The sequence below is a fragment of the Leucoraja erinacea genome, chromosome 16, assembly GCF_028641065.1.
Source record: "Leucoraja erinacea ecotype New England chromosome 16, Leri_hhj_1, whole genome shotgun sequence".
Lineage (NCBI taxonomy): Eukaryota > Metazoa > Chordata > Chondrichthyes > Rajiformes > Rajidae > Leucoraja > Leucoraja erinaceus.
The window spans coordinates 8,002,832-8,019,974 of NC_073392.1; the positions used below are offsets into that span (position 1 = coordinate 8,002,832).

The 17,143-nt window shown below is 44.4% G+C and overlaps 1 protein-coding gene across 1 annotated transcript in view; it reads right to left on the reverse strand.

Annotated features, from left to right (window-relative positions):
• The window catches only part of suclg2 (succinate-CoA ligase GDP-forming subunit beta), a 257,573-nt gene that overhangs the window by 93,202 nt on the left and 147,228 nt on the right, over positions 1 to 17,143 (reverse strand). The window contains exons 3-7 of the mRNA XM_055647635.1: positions 15,655 to 15,754; positions 11,887 to 11,977; positions 10,303 to 10,455; positions 8,912 to 9,001; positions 2,231 to 2,327 (exon numbers count right to left, since the gene is read on the reverse strand). Coding sequence (XP_055503610.1) covers positions 2,231 to 2,327; positions 8,912 to 9,001; positions 10,303 to 10,455; positions 11,887 to 11,977; positions 15,655 to 15,754 — 531 coding nt within the window. The remainder of the gene's footprint in view (positions 1 to 2,230; positions 2,328 to 8,911; positions 9,002 to 10,302; positions 10,456 to 11,886; positions 11,978 to 15,654; positions 15,755 to 17,143) is intronic.

The window sequence follows — 17,143 nt, forward strand, 5'->3', positions numbered from 1 at the left end:
ATCACAGTGAATGGCGGTGCTGGCTCGAAGGGCCGAATGGCCTACTCCTGCAGCTACTATCTATTGTCTATCTAGATCGCGAAAGAACTGCCAACAGCCGAGTGAGGTGGAGGACATTTGTCAATGGCCTATGCTCCCTAGAGGAGCACATTTGTCAATGGCCTATGCTCCCTAGAGGAGCAAAGGGCTTAAGAAGGAGAAAAGGATCTAGAGGGGGCAGCTGCAAGTGTGAAGGAGAAAGTCAGAAAGGGAAAGGGAGGAGGAGAGAGCCAAAGTGAGAGTAGAGGGAAGGAGAGTGAGAATGAAGGAATGAGGCGAGAGAGGGGGGGTGATGAGTGAGAGAGATGGGATAAATATTTAGAAGGAACTGCAGATGCAGGTTTATACTGAAGATGGACACAAAATATTGGACTAACTCAGTGGGTCAAGCAGCATCTTTGGGAAAAAGGAATAAGCAACATTTCGGGTGGGACTGAAGTCAGAAGAAAGGTTCCGACCCAAAATGTCACCTATTCCTTTTCTCCAGAGATGCTGCCTGACCCGCTGAGTTACTCCAGCGCTTTGTACATAAGTTACAGGAGCAGAAGCAGTCCATTTGGCTCCACCATTCAATATAACCATATATAACCATATGCCAATGACAGCACGGAAACAGGCCATCTCGGCCCTTCTAGTCCGTGCCAAACACGTACTCTCCCCTAGTCCAATCTACCTGCACTCAGACCATAACCCTCCATTCCTTTCCCGTCCATACATCTATTCAATTTATTTTTAAATGATAAAAATAAATTGGATCACTCCTTCTCAACCCCATTCTCCTGCCTTCTCCCCATAACCCCTGACTCCCGTACCAATCACATTTTTGGTCTATAATTGGAATAAATGTTGATCGAACGGGGAGGGGGGGGTCAGAAGAAAGATCACTACTTCCTTGCCCGACCCGAGTAAATGTGTTTATGGCAATGATTCACATGCCCTATGTTACAAAACCCCACACACCTCCCACCCACCCTGCAATGCTTTATACAACACCCATGGCCAACATGCAGATATTCATAGACAACATGTGAGGTGGGATAAAAAGCTCAAAAGGTTTATCTGAAAAGCACCAGGTTCATTGACAGACCAATAGTATCGCATGTGTAGGAAGGAACTGCAGATGCTGGTTCAAACCAAAGATAGATACAAAATGCTGGAGTAACTCAGCAGGACAGGCAGCATCTCTGGAGAGAAGCAATGGGTGACATTTCAGGTCGGGACCCTTCTTCAGACCCGGCCTGAAACGTCACCCATTCTTTCTCTCCAGAGATGCTGCGTGTCCCACTGAGTTACTCCAGCATTTTGTGTCTATCTTCCTTTTAAATCAGCGTCTGCAATTCGTACCTACACAGTGCAGTACAGATGATTTCTGTTTTAGAAACACAGAAAATAGGTACAGGAGGAGGCCATTTGGCCCTTCGAGCCAGCACAGCCATTCATTGTGATCATGGCTGATCATCTGGGGAGGAAAATAGTATTGGAAAAGCATTTTGAAATCCATAGCCTTCGCATGACTTATGCAGAGAGCAGCTGTATCAGAAGCAATTATACAGTTCCCAGCAGTTATTTCCCCTTTCAGCAGCATGCAAAGAATAGCAAGCCCAGTGATAATGTGTGGTTTATTTCTTTATCAGAACAAGGCTGATAAATCCGATTTACTCCACTGTGAGTATTAAAGAACTGAGTATCCTTGTCTGTAGGTCGTGTGTTCTTATCTCACAATTACAAAGTCAGTGCGGAGGAAGTACACAGGTTTAACCGCACATCAAATTCGCTCAGTGAATAGAAGATTCATCCCAGCTCTCGTTTTCCCCCAAGAAACAGCTAACAATGGCCTTTCCTTTATCATCGTTAATTTTTTGCATATCATTCATATAATTCATTGTTCTTAATCTCTCTACATCATCGTCTATATCTCTCGTTTCCCCTTTTCCCTGACTAGTCTGAAGAAGGTCTCCAGGCGAAACGTCACCCATTCGTTCCCTCCAGAGATGCTGCCTGTCCCGCTGAATTACTCTGGCATTTTTTGTCTATCTTCGGTTTAAACCAGCACCTGCAGTTTCTTCCTAGGCTGAAATTACGTTTTAAGCACAAATGAACCATTATTTGCGAGTGTGCTTTCTTCATCGATTGTTTCTTTTAACACATAAACAAAGGCAAGAAGCATGCATCTATCTCTTTCTAACTTTACCTTGGCCATCTGGGGTTTCGCCAAATGGATTCACTTCCAGCTGTGTGGCGTCAACTTTCAAAAACAGGGAGTATAGTTTCTGAATCTGTTCTGCAGCCTGTTGAAAGAAAAATAATTCACTTAGAAAGTGGAGAATGTATTAGACTTTCACTTTAATTTAAAGATACAGTGCGGAAACAAGCCCTTCGGCCCACCAATTCTGCGCCGACCAACGATGCCCATACTCTACCCTAAGGACTAGGGAAAATTTACAATTTACAAAGCCAATTAACCTACAAACCTTTACGCCTTTGAAATGTGGGAGGAAACCGGAACGGGTCATGGGGAGAACATGCAAACTCCGTACAGACAGCACCCGTAGTCAGAATTGAACCCGAGTCTTGGGCGCTGTAAGGCAGCAACTCTACCACTGTACCACTGTGCCGCGCCAGATATTGAACAGGAGAATGGGAGGAAACATTACTCCAGCATCTAACCATTTCAATGTGACGGTTATTTGTGGAGCCAGAAGGAACTGCAGATGCTGGAATCTTGAGCAAAACACGGGGCTCTGGAGGAACTCAACGGGTCCAGCAGCATTTGTGGAGGACACGTACAGTAAGTAAGTAAGTTTATTGGCCACGTATCCACATACAAGGAATTTGCCTTGGTGCTCTGCCCACGTAACAACACGGCATACAGTGACAGTTACGAATGACTCAGAAAACACTAAACATTAATAATAATAAAACATTAATGATAAAACACCATTGACCAAGCAATGTGAACTAACAAAATACCAGATCCAAGGGAGGCTACAGATTTTTGGCTGTTGAGTAGAGCAACTACTCGTGGATAAAAACTGTTTTTATGTCTGGCTGTGGCAGCTTTTACAGTCCGGAGTCGCCTTCCAGTGGGAAGTGATTCAAAGAGTTTGTGGCCAGGGTGAGAGGGGTCAGAGATGATTCAGCGACGATTCTCAGTGACGATTCAGGGCGGGACGCTTCTTCATTCTGATTGTAGTTGTGGGGAGAAAGCTGATAAAGAGGGGTGGGGGCAGGACAAAGCCTGGCAAGTGATAGGTGTTTATAGGCAAGGCGTGGTTTGATACATCTGCCAATCAAACACCCTTCGTCTGTATCCACCTATCACTTGCCTGGCTATGTCCTACCCAACCAAGCTTTACCAGCTTTCTCCCTCCGCTTACAATCAGGAAGGGTCCAAACCTGAAATGTCACCAGTACTGAGTTTGTGCGTTCTCCCCGTGATCTGCGTGAGTTTTCTCCGGGTGCTCTGGTTTCCTCCCACAATCCAAAGACGTGCAGGTTTGTAGGTGAATTGGCTTGGTATACAGTAAATGTAAATTGTCCCTAGTGTGTGTAGGATAGTGTTAATGTGCATGGATCGCTGGTCGGCGCGGACTCGGTGGGCCGAAGGGCCTGTTTCCGTGCTGCATCTTTTGACTAAACTAAAAGATGCTGCACTGACCCACCGAGTTCTTCCTAGACTTTGTGTTTTGATGATGGTTTATAACCTACTCAAAATTTAACATTGCAGATGATTTCTATCACATTGAGCAATCCTATTTGGATGCATTTTTCACGTAAACAAATCTAACAAAGTGAAAAGCATCACCCCCACTTATCTCTGCTTCATTTAGCAGAAAGGTGGACTGAATAGTTTTTACAAATAGAATTGTCACTAGTGCCAAGGTGAACATTAGCTTCATAACATAAAGAACATGTTCCATTATCACCACAGTACATTCAAAGCCAATGCATAGTGATAATCTCAATCAAAATATTTAAACATACAACTTCAAGCACAACAGGGAATCATTCACAACGGTTTAACATTATGCTGATTATGTCACAGATCGTGTTTCTGCTAAAATTTATTTGTATAATTGGAAATCTAAACTCTTCTATAATGGAGAAATTTAATAGGGGTAAAATATTTAGTTCTTCAGTTTACTTAAAATATTTTCCTGAGGAAGGGTCTCAACCCGAAACGTCACCTCTTCATGTTCCCCAGATATGCTGCCTGACCTGCTGAGTTACTCCAGCACTTTATGACTTTTTTGTAAACCAGCGTCTGCAGTTCCTCACATCTCAATAAACATAAGCTTGTTGGACGGTGTTAAGACCCAACCTCTGGTTCATATAAATCACTTCCCTTTTCAGCCATCTACAGTGCCCATTAACCCCTATTAATGCCCCCCTCATAATGTGTTCACTTGAACGTCATTGCCTGCTTTTTTGTAAATCAGTATGGACCTTTTAGAAGCAGCATGTTTGCAATGTCACTAAAGGACACAAAGTGCTGGAGTAACTCAGCGGGTCAGGCAGCATCTCTGGAGAATATGAATAGGTGAAGTTTTGGGTCAGGACCTTTCTTCAGGTCTAAAGAATAGTGAAAGGGTTGGATAAGACAGGATGTGGAGAGCATGTTCCCACTCGTGGGAGAGGCTACGACTAGAGGTCACAATGGCAGGCAGTGACTAGTGGGGTACCGCAAGGCTCAGTGCTGGGACCCCAGCTATTTACAATATATATTAATGATCTGGATGAGGGAATTGAAGGCAATATCTCCAAGTTTGTGGATGACACTAAGCTGGGGGGCAGTGTTAGCTGTGAGGAGGATGCTAGGAGACTGCAAGGTGACTTGGATAGGCTGGGTGAGTGGGCAAATGTTTGGCAGATGCAGTATAATGTGGATAAATGTGAGGTTATCCATTTTGGTGGCAAAAACGGGAAAGCAGACTATTATCTAAATGGTGGCCGATTGGGAAAGGGGGAGATGCACCGAGACCTGGGTGTCATGGTACACCAGTCATTGAAGGTAGGCATGCAGGTGCAGCAAGCAGTAAAGAAAGCGAATGGTATGTTAGCTTTCATTGCAAAAGGATTTGAGTATAGGAGCAGGGAAGTTCTACTGCAGTTGTACAGGGTCTTGGTGAGACCACACCTGGAGTATTGCGTACAGTTTTGGTCTCCAAATCTGAGGAAGGACATTATTGCCATAGAGGGAGTGCAGAGACGGTTCACCAGACTGATTCCTGGGATGTCAGGACTGTCTTATGAAGAAAGACTGGATAGACTTGGTTTATACTCTCTAGAATTTAGGAGATTGAGAGGGGATCTTATAGAAACTTACAAAATTCTTAAGGGGTTGGACAGGCTAGATGCAGGAAGATTGTTCCCGATGTTAGGGAAGTCCAGGACAAGGGGTCACAGCTTAAGGATAAGGGGGAAATCCTTTAAAACCGAGATGAGAAGAACTTTTTTCACACAGAGAGTGGTGAATCTCTGGAACTCTCTGCCACAGAAGGTAGTTGAGGCCAGTTCATTGGCTATATTTAAGAGGGAGTTAGATGTGGCCCTTGTGGCTAAGGGGATCAGGGGGTATGGAGAGAAGGCAGGTACGGGATACTAAGTTGGATGATCAGCCATGATCATATTGAATGGCGGTGCAGGCTCGAAGGGCCGAATGGCCTACTACTGCACCTAGTTTCTATGTTTCTATGTAAAGGTCACAGCCTCAGAATTAAAGGATATTCCTTTAGGAAGGAGATGAGGAGGAATTTCTTTAGTCAGAGGATGGTGAATCTGTGGAATTCTTTGCGACAAAAGGTTGTGGAGGCCAAGTCAATAGATACTTTTAAGCCATAGATAGATATATTCTTGATTTGTACGGGTGTCAGGGGTTATGGGGAGAAGGGATTAGGAGAATGGGGTTAGGAGAGATAGATCATCCATGATTGAATGGCATAGATGATGGGCCGAATGGCCTAATTCTGCTCCTATCACATGACCATATAAAGAAGGTCCCTGATGTGAAACCTTACCTGTCCATGTTCTCCAGAGATGCTGCCCGACTCGCAGTTACTCCAGCACTTTGTGCCCTTTATTTTGTAAATCAGCATCTGCAGTTCCTTGTTTCTACATTCTTCTAAAAAATATTCTTTTTTTTATCTTTGGGAGTGATAACTACGGACAATTTCATTACAACCCTTAAAAATAGGTCACTCAGCAAACACCGGATTATTTTTGTTTCAATATTTTTGTCCATCTCTGACAGCAAGTGATCTAATTAAAACATCACTGAAATAAATGTGACACTGAACTATTTAATAGTTTTAGTTCTAGTTTTAGTTTTAGAGATACAGCACGGAAACAGGCCCTTCAGCCCACCGTGTCCGCACCGACCATCGATCCCTGCACATTAATACTATGCTACACACACAAGGGACAATTTACATTTATGTCAAGCCAATTAACCTACAAACCTGTACGTCTTTGGAGTGTGGGAGGAAACCGGAGATCTCGGGGGGAAAACCCACGCGGTTACGGGGAGAACGTAAAACTCCGTACAGACAGGCATGGATCGAACCCGCAAGCGCTGGAAGGCACCTCTACCGCTGCGCCACCCATGCCACATTTAATTGGCATGTGCTGGAGAATTGAGTGAAAAAAATGGAAAGAGAGCCCGGGGGGGGGGCTGTAAGTGACAGGCACGAAATGCTGGAGTAACTCAGTAGATCAGGCAGCATCTCTGGAGAAAAAGAATGGGTGACTTTTCGGGTCGAGACCCTTCTTCAGTGATAGATGGCTGATTGCTCCATCATAAAAGCCTTCGGCAAAAGATTTTGTTAAATTCTCCGAGTTTAAAATCTATTACAATTAACATTAAAAATAAATGCAATGATTAAAATAATATTATTAAAACGAATGAAAAAAGATCTATATTTATATTTTCCTATCTACTGCAGAGAGCAATGGGGGCTCATTGATGTGGATGAGTCTTTGTCCCTCGCCAGGTCTCAGATGTAAAACGGAAGGGACTGGTTGCTTGGTGTGATTCGCAGACTCCCAGCATGAGTGGGCTCTCTTGATGAACCCCACATGGAGTCCGGTGACGGAGATGATGAAACAGATGTTGCAGCATCTGTTGCTCAGCACGCACTGGGACTGACGGCACAACTTACCTTCACGTTGGCACGCTTGAATGGCTACAGTTTCCTTTGAAAATCACAACCACAGATCACCGAGTTAGGCCGATTTAAAACGCAGCGCTCTTTTGAACTGCTTTGGGCAATTGAGCTGTAATCTGTGTAGAAAACCAACAGAATCTTTGCCTGTCATCTCTAAGGTCGATCCCGACGTTTTAATTTCACGCAGTAACTTCGGGGAACGTGATTCGGGACAACATTATTCGAAGTAACCGAGAGCATTTGACAGAAGGAACTGCAGATGATGGTTTACTAAAAAAGGATGCAAAGTGCTGGAGTAATTCAGCGGGTCAGGCAGCATCTCGGGGGAATTTCTGGAGAATCGACCTGTCCATGTTCCTCAGAGATGCTGCCTGGCCAGCTGAGTAACTCCATCAGTTTGTGTCCATCTCTCTGGAGATCGTGGATAGACGACGATTTGGGTCGGGAGCATTGTGAAGAAGTGTTCTCCAGAGATGCTGCCCGACTCGATGAATTACTCCAGCACTTTGTGTCATTCCCTGGAGAACATGGATAGGCGATGTTTTAGGCTGGGACTATTCTGAAAATGGATACTCCAGAGATGCTGCCTGACCCAGTATTAAACAAGTGCACACTGATCCTTAGGAAGGTAAAAGCTGACAACAAGCAGTAATGTTTGTAGATATAAAGGGCGTGGAACTACAAGATGATAGAAACATTGAAAATAGGTGCAGGAGTAGGCTATTCGGCCATTCGAGCCAGCACTGCCATTCAATATGATCAAGGCTGATGATCCAAAATCAGTACCGCGTTCCTGCTTTTTCCCCATATCCCTTGATTCCGTTAGCCTAAGAGCTAAATCTTTCTCTTGAAAACATCCAGTGAATTGGCCTCCACTACCTTCTATGGCAGAAAGTTTGTATTTTGTTTGAAATATGGATCAGAGGATTATCCACTATTCTTTAGACTTTAGAGATCCTGAGCAGAAACAAACTCTTTGGCCCACCGAGATCACACCAACCAGCATTCAGCCCGTACACCAGCACTATCCTATACACTTTTGCAATTTTAATGGCAGTAAATTAACCTACAAACCTGGACGTCTTTGTAGTGTGGAAGGAGACCAGAGCACCCACACGATCACAGGGAGAACGTACAAACTCCACACTGACATCACCCGTAGTCAGGATCGACTAGGGACTAACTCTATTGAGCGTTTTTCCTTCCATTATTTATTATGTAAAAGAATATGTGTGTTATGATTGTGTTTATAATTTGTTTGGTTGTTTTGTTGTTTGTCTTTTGCACAAAAGTCCGCGAGCATTGCCACTTTCATTTCACTGCACATCTCGTATGTGTATGTGACAAATAAACTTGACTTGACTTGACTTGAACCAGAGTCTCTGGTTCTGTAAGGCAGCAACTTTACCTCTGCACCACCGTGCCACCCTATCCACTTTACTAAATTGAAAATGTATAGTGCTTTAAAAATAATAGTCTGCTACTTATGAGGGATGTTTGAGGCCACATTATTTTTTGGCAAAGATTCAGCCACCAATTTATTTGGCACCAGTTCAGTGAATTTTGCCACAACAATGACTTCCATCCCCTCTCTCCTCATAAGAGAAATTGATTTCTAATCTGAGGAGAAGCGCATTCAGCAATAATAATCAATCGCTTTCCACACATTTGAAAAGCCGCGTTTGGAAAACCATTGTCTTCATTCTTACCTTTTGCTGCTGTGGTCCTTTGAATCCTATATTGGCGGCCATTCGGAACGCTTGATCTTGTCTAATCCCTTCAAAGATATCAATGGGCTCCTGGAAAGCAAATCAACACAATAAAGTCAAATAAAGTTGATAAATATTTCACAACCCTGGATAAGAAGAATCGAAAACATATACTTCATACACAAAACAAAAAAGACACAGAGTGCAGGAATAACTCAGCAGGTCAGACAGCATCTCGGGAGAACGTGGATAGGTGACGTTTCCAATCGGGACCCTTCTTCGGAAGAGAAAAAGCTGGGACAAAGCGTGGCTGGTGGTAGGTAGACCCAGGTGACTAGAGGTATCTACCTTTCACCTGCCGTGCTTTGTCCTGCCTCTCCTCTCCCCCAGCTTTCATTCCACCAATCCTACAATCAGTCTGAAGAAGGGTCCCGACCCGAAATGTCACTTATCCATGTTCGCCAGAGATGGGTGGCCACGGTGGCACAGCGGCAGAGTTGCTGCCTTACAGCGCTTGCAGCGCCGGAGACCCGGGTTCGATCCCGACTAGGCCTGCTGTTTGTACGGAGTTTGTACGTCCTCCACATGACCGCGTGGGTAGTCGTCGAGATCTTCGGTTTCCTCCCACACTCCAAAGACGTACAAGTTTGTAGGTTAATTGGCATGGTGTATGTGTAAATCATCCCTAATGTTAATGTGTGGGGATCGCTGGTCGGTGTGGACTCAGTGGGCCAAAGGGCCTGTTTCCATGCTGTATCTCTAAAAAAAAAATGTTTTGAATGTTGTCAGACCCATCGAGTTACTCCAGCACTTTTCGTCTTTTTTTGTTGTAAACAGACATCTGCAGTTCCTTGCATCTACTTCAGACATCAAGCAGTTAAGGTGGACTTGGATATAAATAAATTGCTTGCCAATTTAAAAAAGATAGCAATCCGAAGCATGCAAATATTTTAAAGTAATAAATCTGCCCTCGGGATGTCAAGTCGGGAAGATAATATGTCCTGAGTTTTCTGGTTTAATTACTATGACGATTGCACGAATAAATATTGTTAAAAGATTGAAAATTCTTGAGAGGAAAAATAATCAATAATGACTGACCACAGTTCAAATTGGTTTTCAGCGTGGAGAAACTTAACATACATAGACACAAACTGCAGGAGTAACTCAGTGGACCAGACAGCATCTCTGGAGAAAAGGAATAGGTGACATTTCCCTCTCCCTGACTCGGGGTCTTGACATGAAAGGTCACCTATTCCTTCTCTCCATAGATGCTGTCTGACCCACTGAGCTACTCCAGTTTTTAGTGTCTATCTTCTGTTTAAATCAGCATCTGCAGTTCCTTCCTACACATATAACATAGCATCTACAATCACTTTAGCTTAAGAGCATACCTTAAATATCAACTCCGGTTTGGTGGCTGCCACTTCTTCAATGTCCATTCCTCCCTGGGGACTTCCAACCATGATGGGTCCGTTGTATGCTCTGTCCATCAATATGGCCAAATATGTCTCTCTGGCAATGTCCAAGGCTTCTGCCACCATAACCTTCAATTCACATGCAGAGTTTGAGACATGTTACTACAACGGCAATGCAATCGAGCGTTTCATAGTAGACTTACTCCAGTGATGCCGCCTGACTTACTCCAGCACTTTACTCCACAACAACATAAGTACATGTAAAATCCTCATGAAACTACATGAAAGATGTCCTACAGAAAGTTTATCCCTCGATCAACACCACTAAAATAGAGAAGCCATCTTGTCATTGTAGGCTTCCCTTTATTTAATACGGGTAGCAGATTCCCTTTGTTTTCATGTGTAAGAAGGAACTGCAGATGCTGGTTTACACTGAAGATAGACACAAAATGGCTGCAGTAATCTCTTTGGCAGCATCTCTGGAGAGAAAGGAATAGGTGACCTTTCGGTTTGAGACCCTTCTGGGGAAGGTAGGAAACGTTCTTGACTCGAAATATCACCTATTCCTTTGCTCCAGAGATGCTGCCTGACCTGCTGTTATTTCAGCATATTGTGTCTATCTTTGGTGTAAACCAGCATCTGCAGTTCCTTCTTGCACATTATCCTGGAAGATACTTTTAGAACATAGAATGTACAGCACAGGAACAGGCCCTTCGGCCCACAATGACTGTGCAGGACATGATGCCAAATTAGACGCAAAATGCCAGAGTAACTCGGCGGGTCAAGCAGCATATCTGAAGAAAATGGATAGGTGACATTTCAGGTCGGGACTCTTCTTCAGACTGATACTTTACATTTTTACATTCGGGAAGGGTCTCAACATGAAACGTCACCTATCCATGTTCGCCAGAGATGCTGCCCGACCTGCTGAGTTACTCCAGGAATTTATGTCCTTTTGTGTATTAACCAGCATCTTTGTTCCTATCAAATATATTAATAAATATTTAACTTGGGGTTCATAAATATAGCTATCATAACATGATATTATTTGACAATAGACAACAGGTGCAGAGGTAGGCCATTAGGCCCATCAAGCCAGCACCGCCATTTAATGTGATCATGGCTGATCATCCCCAATCAGTACCCCGTTCCTGCCTTCTCCCCATATCCTCTGACTCCACTATCTTCCAAGAGCTCTACCTAGCTTTCTCTTGAAAGTATCCAGAGAACTGGCCTCCACCGCCCTCTGTGGCAGAGAATTCCACAGACTCACAACTCTCTTGTGAAAAAGTGTTTCCTCATCTCTGTTCTGAATGGCTTACCCCTTATTCTTAAACTATGGCCCCTGGTTCTGGACTCCCCCAACATCGGGAACATGTTTTCTGCCTCTAGCGTGTCCAAACCCTTAACAATCTTATATGTTTCAATAAGATCCCCTCTAATCCTTCGAGACTCCAGAGTATACAAGCCAAGCCGCTCCATTCTCTCAGCGTATGACAGTCCCGCCATCCCGGGAATTAACCTGGTGTTATTTGTTATTTTCATTGTCCATGTTCTTACCTTTCTAACTTTGACCCCTTCCTTGGTGGTTTGCTTGGTGATGAGGTGATACCCAAGCATTTGTTCAGCCAGTTGGCCAACATCCTCAGGGCTGTAAAGATTTTTAAAATAAGCATTTAAAAACTTTTTATTTGAGTTTAGAGATACAGCGCGGAAACAGGCCCTTCGGCACGCCGACCTGCGTTCCCCCCACATTAACACTATCCTACACAAAGACACTTTACATTTATAGCAAGCCAATTAACTTGCAAATCTGTACGTCTTTGGTGTGTGGGAAGAAACCGAAGACCTCGGAAAATACCCACGCGGTCACGGGGAAACCATACGAACAACGGACAGACAGCGCCCGTTGTCGGGATCGAACCTGGGTCTCTGGTAGCGCTATTAGACAGCAACTCTACCGCTGCGCCACTGTGATCCCTTTTCCTACCATTTCCATTTGGTTGCATTTAAACTGCGGGATCTCAAGCCCAATATTACGCACAAACTACATTCTGCACTCTGTATCTCCCCCTTTGCTCTTCCTATTGCTCTTCCAGGTGAGTTTGTCTTGATTGTAATATATATGGTATTATCTGATATGATTAGATAGCGTTCTAAACAAATCTTCTGCTGTACGGCACGATGGCGCAGCGGTAGAGTTGCTGCCGCACAGCGCCAGGGACCCGGGTTTGATCCTGACTATGGGTGGTGTCTGCATGGAGTTTGTACGTTCTCCCTGCAACCACAAGGGTTTTTCTGGGTGCTCCGGTTTCCTCCCACGCTCCAAAGGCATACAGGTTTGTAGGTTGACACAAAATGCTGGAGTAACTCAGCAGGACAGGCAACATCTCTGGAGAGGAGGAATGGGTGACGTTTCGGGTCGAGATCCGTCTTCAGACTGATGTCAGGGGAGTGGGCAGTACAGAGATAATATGCAGTTGGAGACAGTAAGGCTGGGTGGGAGAACTGGGAAGGGGAGGGAATAGAGAGAGGGGGAAAGCAAGGGCTATTTGAAATTAGAGAAGGCAATGCTCATAACGCTGGGGTGTAAGCTACCCAAGCAAAATATGAGATGCTGTTCCTCCAATTTGTGCTGGGCCTCGCTCTGACAATGGAGGAGGCCCAGGACAGAAAGGTCAGATTGGGAATGGGAGGGGGTGTTAAAGTATTGAGCAACCGAGAGATCAGGTAGGTTTAGGCAGACAGAGCGGAGGTGTTCAGTGAACCGATTACCGAGCCTGCGCTTGGTCTCGCCGATGTACAGGAGTTGACACGTGGAACAGCGGATACAGTAGATGATGTTGGAGGAGGTGCAAGTGAACCTCTGCCTCACCTGGAAAGACTGTTTGGGTCCTTGGACGGAGTCGAGGGGGGGAAGTATAGGGAGAGGTGTTGCATCTCCTGTGGTTGCAGGGGAAAGTACCTGGGGAGGGGGTGGTTTGGGTGGGAAGGGACGAGTTGACCAGGGAGTTGCGGAGGGAACGGTTTCTGCGGAAAACGGAAAGGGGTGGAGATGGGAAGATGTGGCCAGTAGTGGGATCCTGTTGGAATCGTTGGAGGATTATATGCTGTATGTGACGGCTGATGGGGTGGAAGGTGAGGACGAGGGGGACTCGGGCTTCATTATGAATGGGGGTGGAGGGGGAGAAAGAACAGAAGCTGCGAGATATCAAAGAGACCCTAGTGAGAGCCTCATCTATAGTTGGAGGGGAACCCCCATTCCCTAAAAAATGAGGACATCTCCGATGACCTGTTATGGAGCACCACATCCTGGGTGCAAATGCGGCGTAGACGGAGGAATTTGGAGTCGGGGATAGAGTCTTTACAGGGATCAGGGTGGAAAGAAGTGTAGTCTAGATTTGTAGGTTTGTAGGTTATTTGGCTAATTGTAAATTGTCCCTAGTGTGTATAGGATAGTGTTTGTGTACAGGGCCTGTTCTCATGCTGCATCTCTAAACTAAAGTAAACGATAACTTAAAACAAACTAAACTATCCCTAAAAACAATGTCCATCTTAGCCTGTCGCTTAATACTGTCTAAATGTTGAATCCCTGGCAAGATGCACGGCTGTTATTGCTGTTGTACATGTTACTGCCACTAGAAGTCACAAGTGAGCCATGCTCGAGAGAGAGAGAGAGAGCCCACTCTATAGGCAACATTTTGACATTGCAACAACTAATCCGCTCCTCGGCTCAGTTCCCAGAAGGCTGCACTCGACTCCTCTTCAATCTTCTTGCAGTGCGGAGTTTTAGTTTAGTTTTGAGATGCAGCATGGAAACAGGCCCTTCAGCCCATCGCGTTCATTCCGGCCATGTGGATGTGGAGAGGATGTTTCCACTAGTGGGAGAATCGAGGATGAGAGGTCACAGCCTCAGAATTAAAGGACGTTCTTTTAGGAAGGAGATGAGGAAGAATTTATTTTGTCAGAGGGTGGTGAATCTGTGGAATTCTGGGAAGTTTTAGGTGGATACAAGTTTGGGGGGGGGGGGGGGGTTGATGGACAGATGGTTGCACTAGGCTCAGAGATGGTGATAAAAAGTGTGAGGCTGGTGAATCTGTGTAAATTCTTTGTCACAGGGGGCTGTGGAGGCCAAATCAGTGGATATTTTTAAGGCAGAGATAGATAGATTCTTGATTAGTACGGGTGTCAGGGGTTATGGGGAGAAGGCAGGAGAATGGGGTTAGGAGGGGGAGATAGATCAGCCTTGATTGAATGGCAGAATAGACCCGATGGGCCAAATGGCCTAATTCTACTCCTCTCCCTTCTGACGTGATTACCATCGGTTATATGTTCACACTAGTTCTATGTTGTCTGACTTTCACACCCACCCACTACCCCAATTTACAGAGGGTCAATTAACCTCCAAACACCCATATCTTTGGGATGTGAGGGGCAACCAGACCATCGGAGGAAACCCACGAGGTCACAGGGAGAACGTGCAAACTCCACACATTATAACAACAAAGACATCAGCTAAATTTACGAAACACGACTTCCCTGTCCTGTTCTGTTGGGCATTCTGTCTTGCTGATGTTAACATATCAGACTTCGAGAAACAGAGCGGAAACAGGCCTTTCGATCCACGCCGACCAGCGATCAACCCGTACAACAGCACTATCGTACACACTAGGGACAATTTACAATTTTATCAAAGCCAATTAACCTGCCAACTGGCACGTCTTTGGAAGAACGTACAAACTGCGTACAGAGAGCACTCGTAGTCAGGATCGAACCCGGGTCTCTGGCGCTGGAAGGTAGCAACTCTACCACTGCCGTCCCAAATGAACACAAATAAATATGAACAACCTCGCTGATATAATCTGCTGTTACAGTTATGTGCTTCTTCGTCCAAATGGATTTGTTAATTGCTAATCTACTTTAAGCTTGTCTGCAGAAGGGTCTCGAAGTACTAGAAGTTGGAGAAATTAATATACATAAAGAAGGCTCTCGCCCCGAAATGTCACCCATTCCTCCTCTCTAGAGATGCTGCCTGTCCCGCTGAGTGACTCCAGTATTTTGTGTCTACTTAAAACTCCATTCTTGCTACTTCAACACCGTTCATTAACTGTACACAACCAGTTTTTGTTTTCCCAGTGTTAATCGTTTTCCAATTGTTTGTTTATGTCTCAGCTGCAATTGCAATTGCCTTGACCACTTCCAAGTATGACCCGACCCAAATGTAATTTCTGATATTCTTGTTCAGTTCCTCAGTCACATCCTTTATCTGCAACTTTAACCATTCAGGAAATGGCAAAAATAACCCATTAAATAAAATCTGAAACGTACTTTTTTGTTAAATGAACTCCTCCCTTCAGACCACTGGTGAAGCTGCCCTTTCCTCTGCCACCGGCCAGGATTTGAGCCTTTAAAACAATTTCTTTTGCCTCTATTGGGAGAAAAAACAGAGTAAACAAACCGATTAAGTTTGCGAACCAGTGTACAAACAGCGTACAGACTGCACCCGTGGTCAGGATCGAACCCGGGTCTCAAACACTGGAAGGCAAAAGAAAAACACACAGAAAGTGTTATCCAAAACAACATGTGAATTTTCCACTAGTTATGCATATTGGTTTCATTTATTATTCTGTCCTTTGTCACATCTTAGACAGATGGGAAAATGTCAGACACAAGAAAGTCAAGTCTTTATCGAACTGATGCCAGTTTCTGAGCTGTGGCATCAAATTGCCTGTCTGACAATATCAAAACGTTCTCATTTATTAGTCCTTGCACAATAATAGGGCACTGTGTGCCCTCCATAATGTTTGGGACAAAGACCCATTGTTTATTTATTTGCCTATGTACTCCACAATTTGAGATTTGTAATAGAAAAAAATCACATGTGGTTAAAGTGCACATTGTCAGATGTTAATAAAGGTCATTTTTATACATTTTGGTTTCACCATGTAGAAATTACAGCTGTGTTTATACATAGTCCCCCCCCATTTTAGGGCACCATAATGTTTGGGACACATGGCTTCACAGGTGTTTGTAATTGCTCAGGTGTGTTTAATTGCCTCCTTAATGCAGGTATAAGAGAACTCTCAGCACCTAGTCTTTCCTCCAGTCTTTCCATTACCTTTGGAAACTTTTATTGCTGTTTATCAACATGAGGACCAAAGTTGTGCCAATGACAGTCAAAGAAGTTATTATCAAACAACCAAAATCAACTGTTTGGAACATCATTAAGAAGAAAGACAGCACTGGTGAGCTTACTAATCACAAAGGGACTGGCAGGCCAAGGAAGACCTCCACAGCTGATGACAGAATTCTCTCTATAATAAAGAAAAAAAAAAACAAACACCTGTCCGACAGATCAGAAACACTCTTCAGGAATCAGATGTGGATTTGTCAATGACCACTGTCTGCAGAAGACATCATTAACAAAAATACAGAGGCTACACTGCAAGATGCAAACCACTGGTTAGCCGCAAAAATAGGATGGCCAGGTTACAGTTTGCCAAGAAGTACTTAAAAGAGCAACCACAGTTCTGGAAAAAGGTCTTGTGGACAGATGAGATGAGGATTATCTTATATCAGAGTGATGGCAAGAGCAAAGTATGGAGGAGAGAAGGAACTGCCCAAGGTCCAAAAGATACAACCTCATCTGTGAAACACGGTGGTGGGGGTGTTATGGCCTGGGCATGGGCATGTATGGCTGCTGAAGGTACTGGCTCACTTATCTTCATTGATGATACAACTGTTGATGGCAGTAGCATAATGAATTCTGAAGTGTATAGACACATCCAATCTGCTCAAGTTCAAACAAATGCCTCAA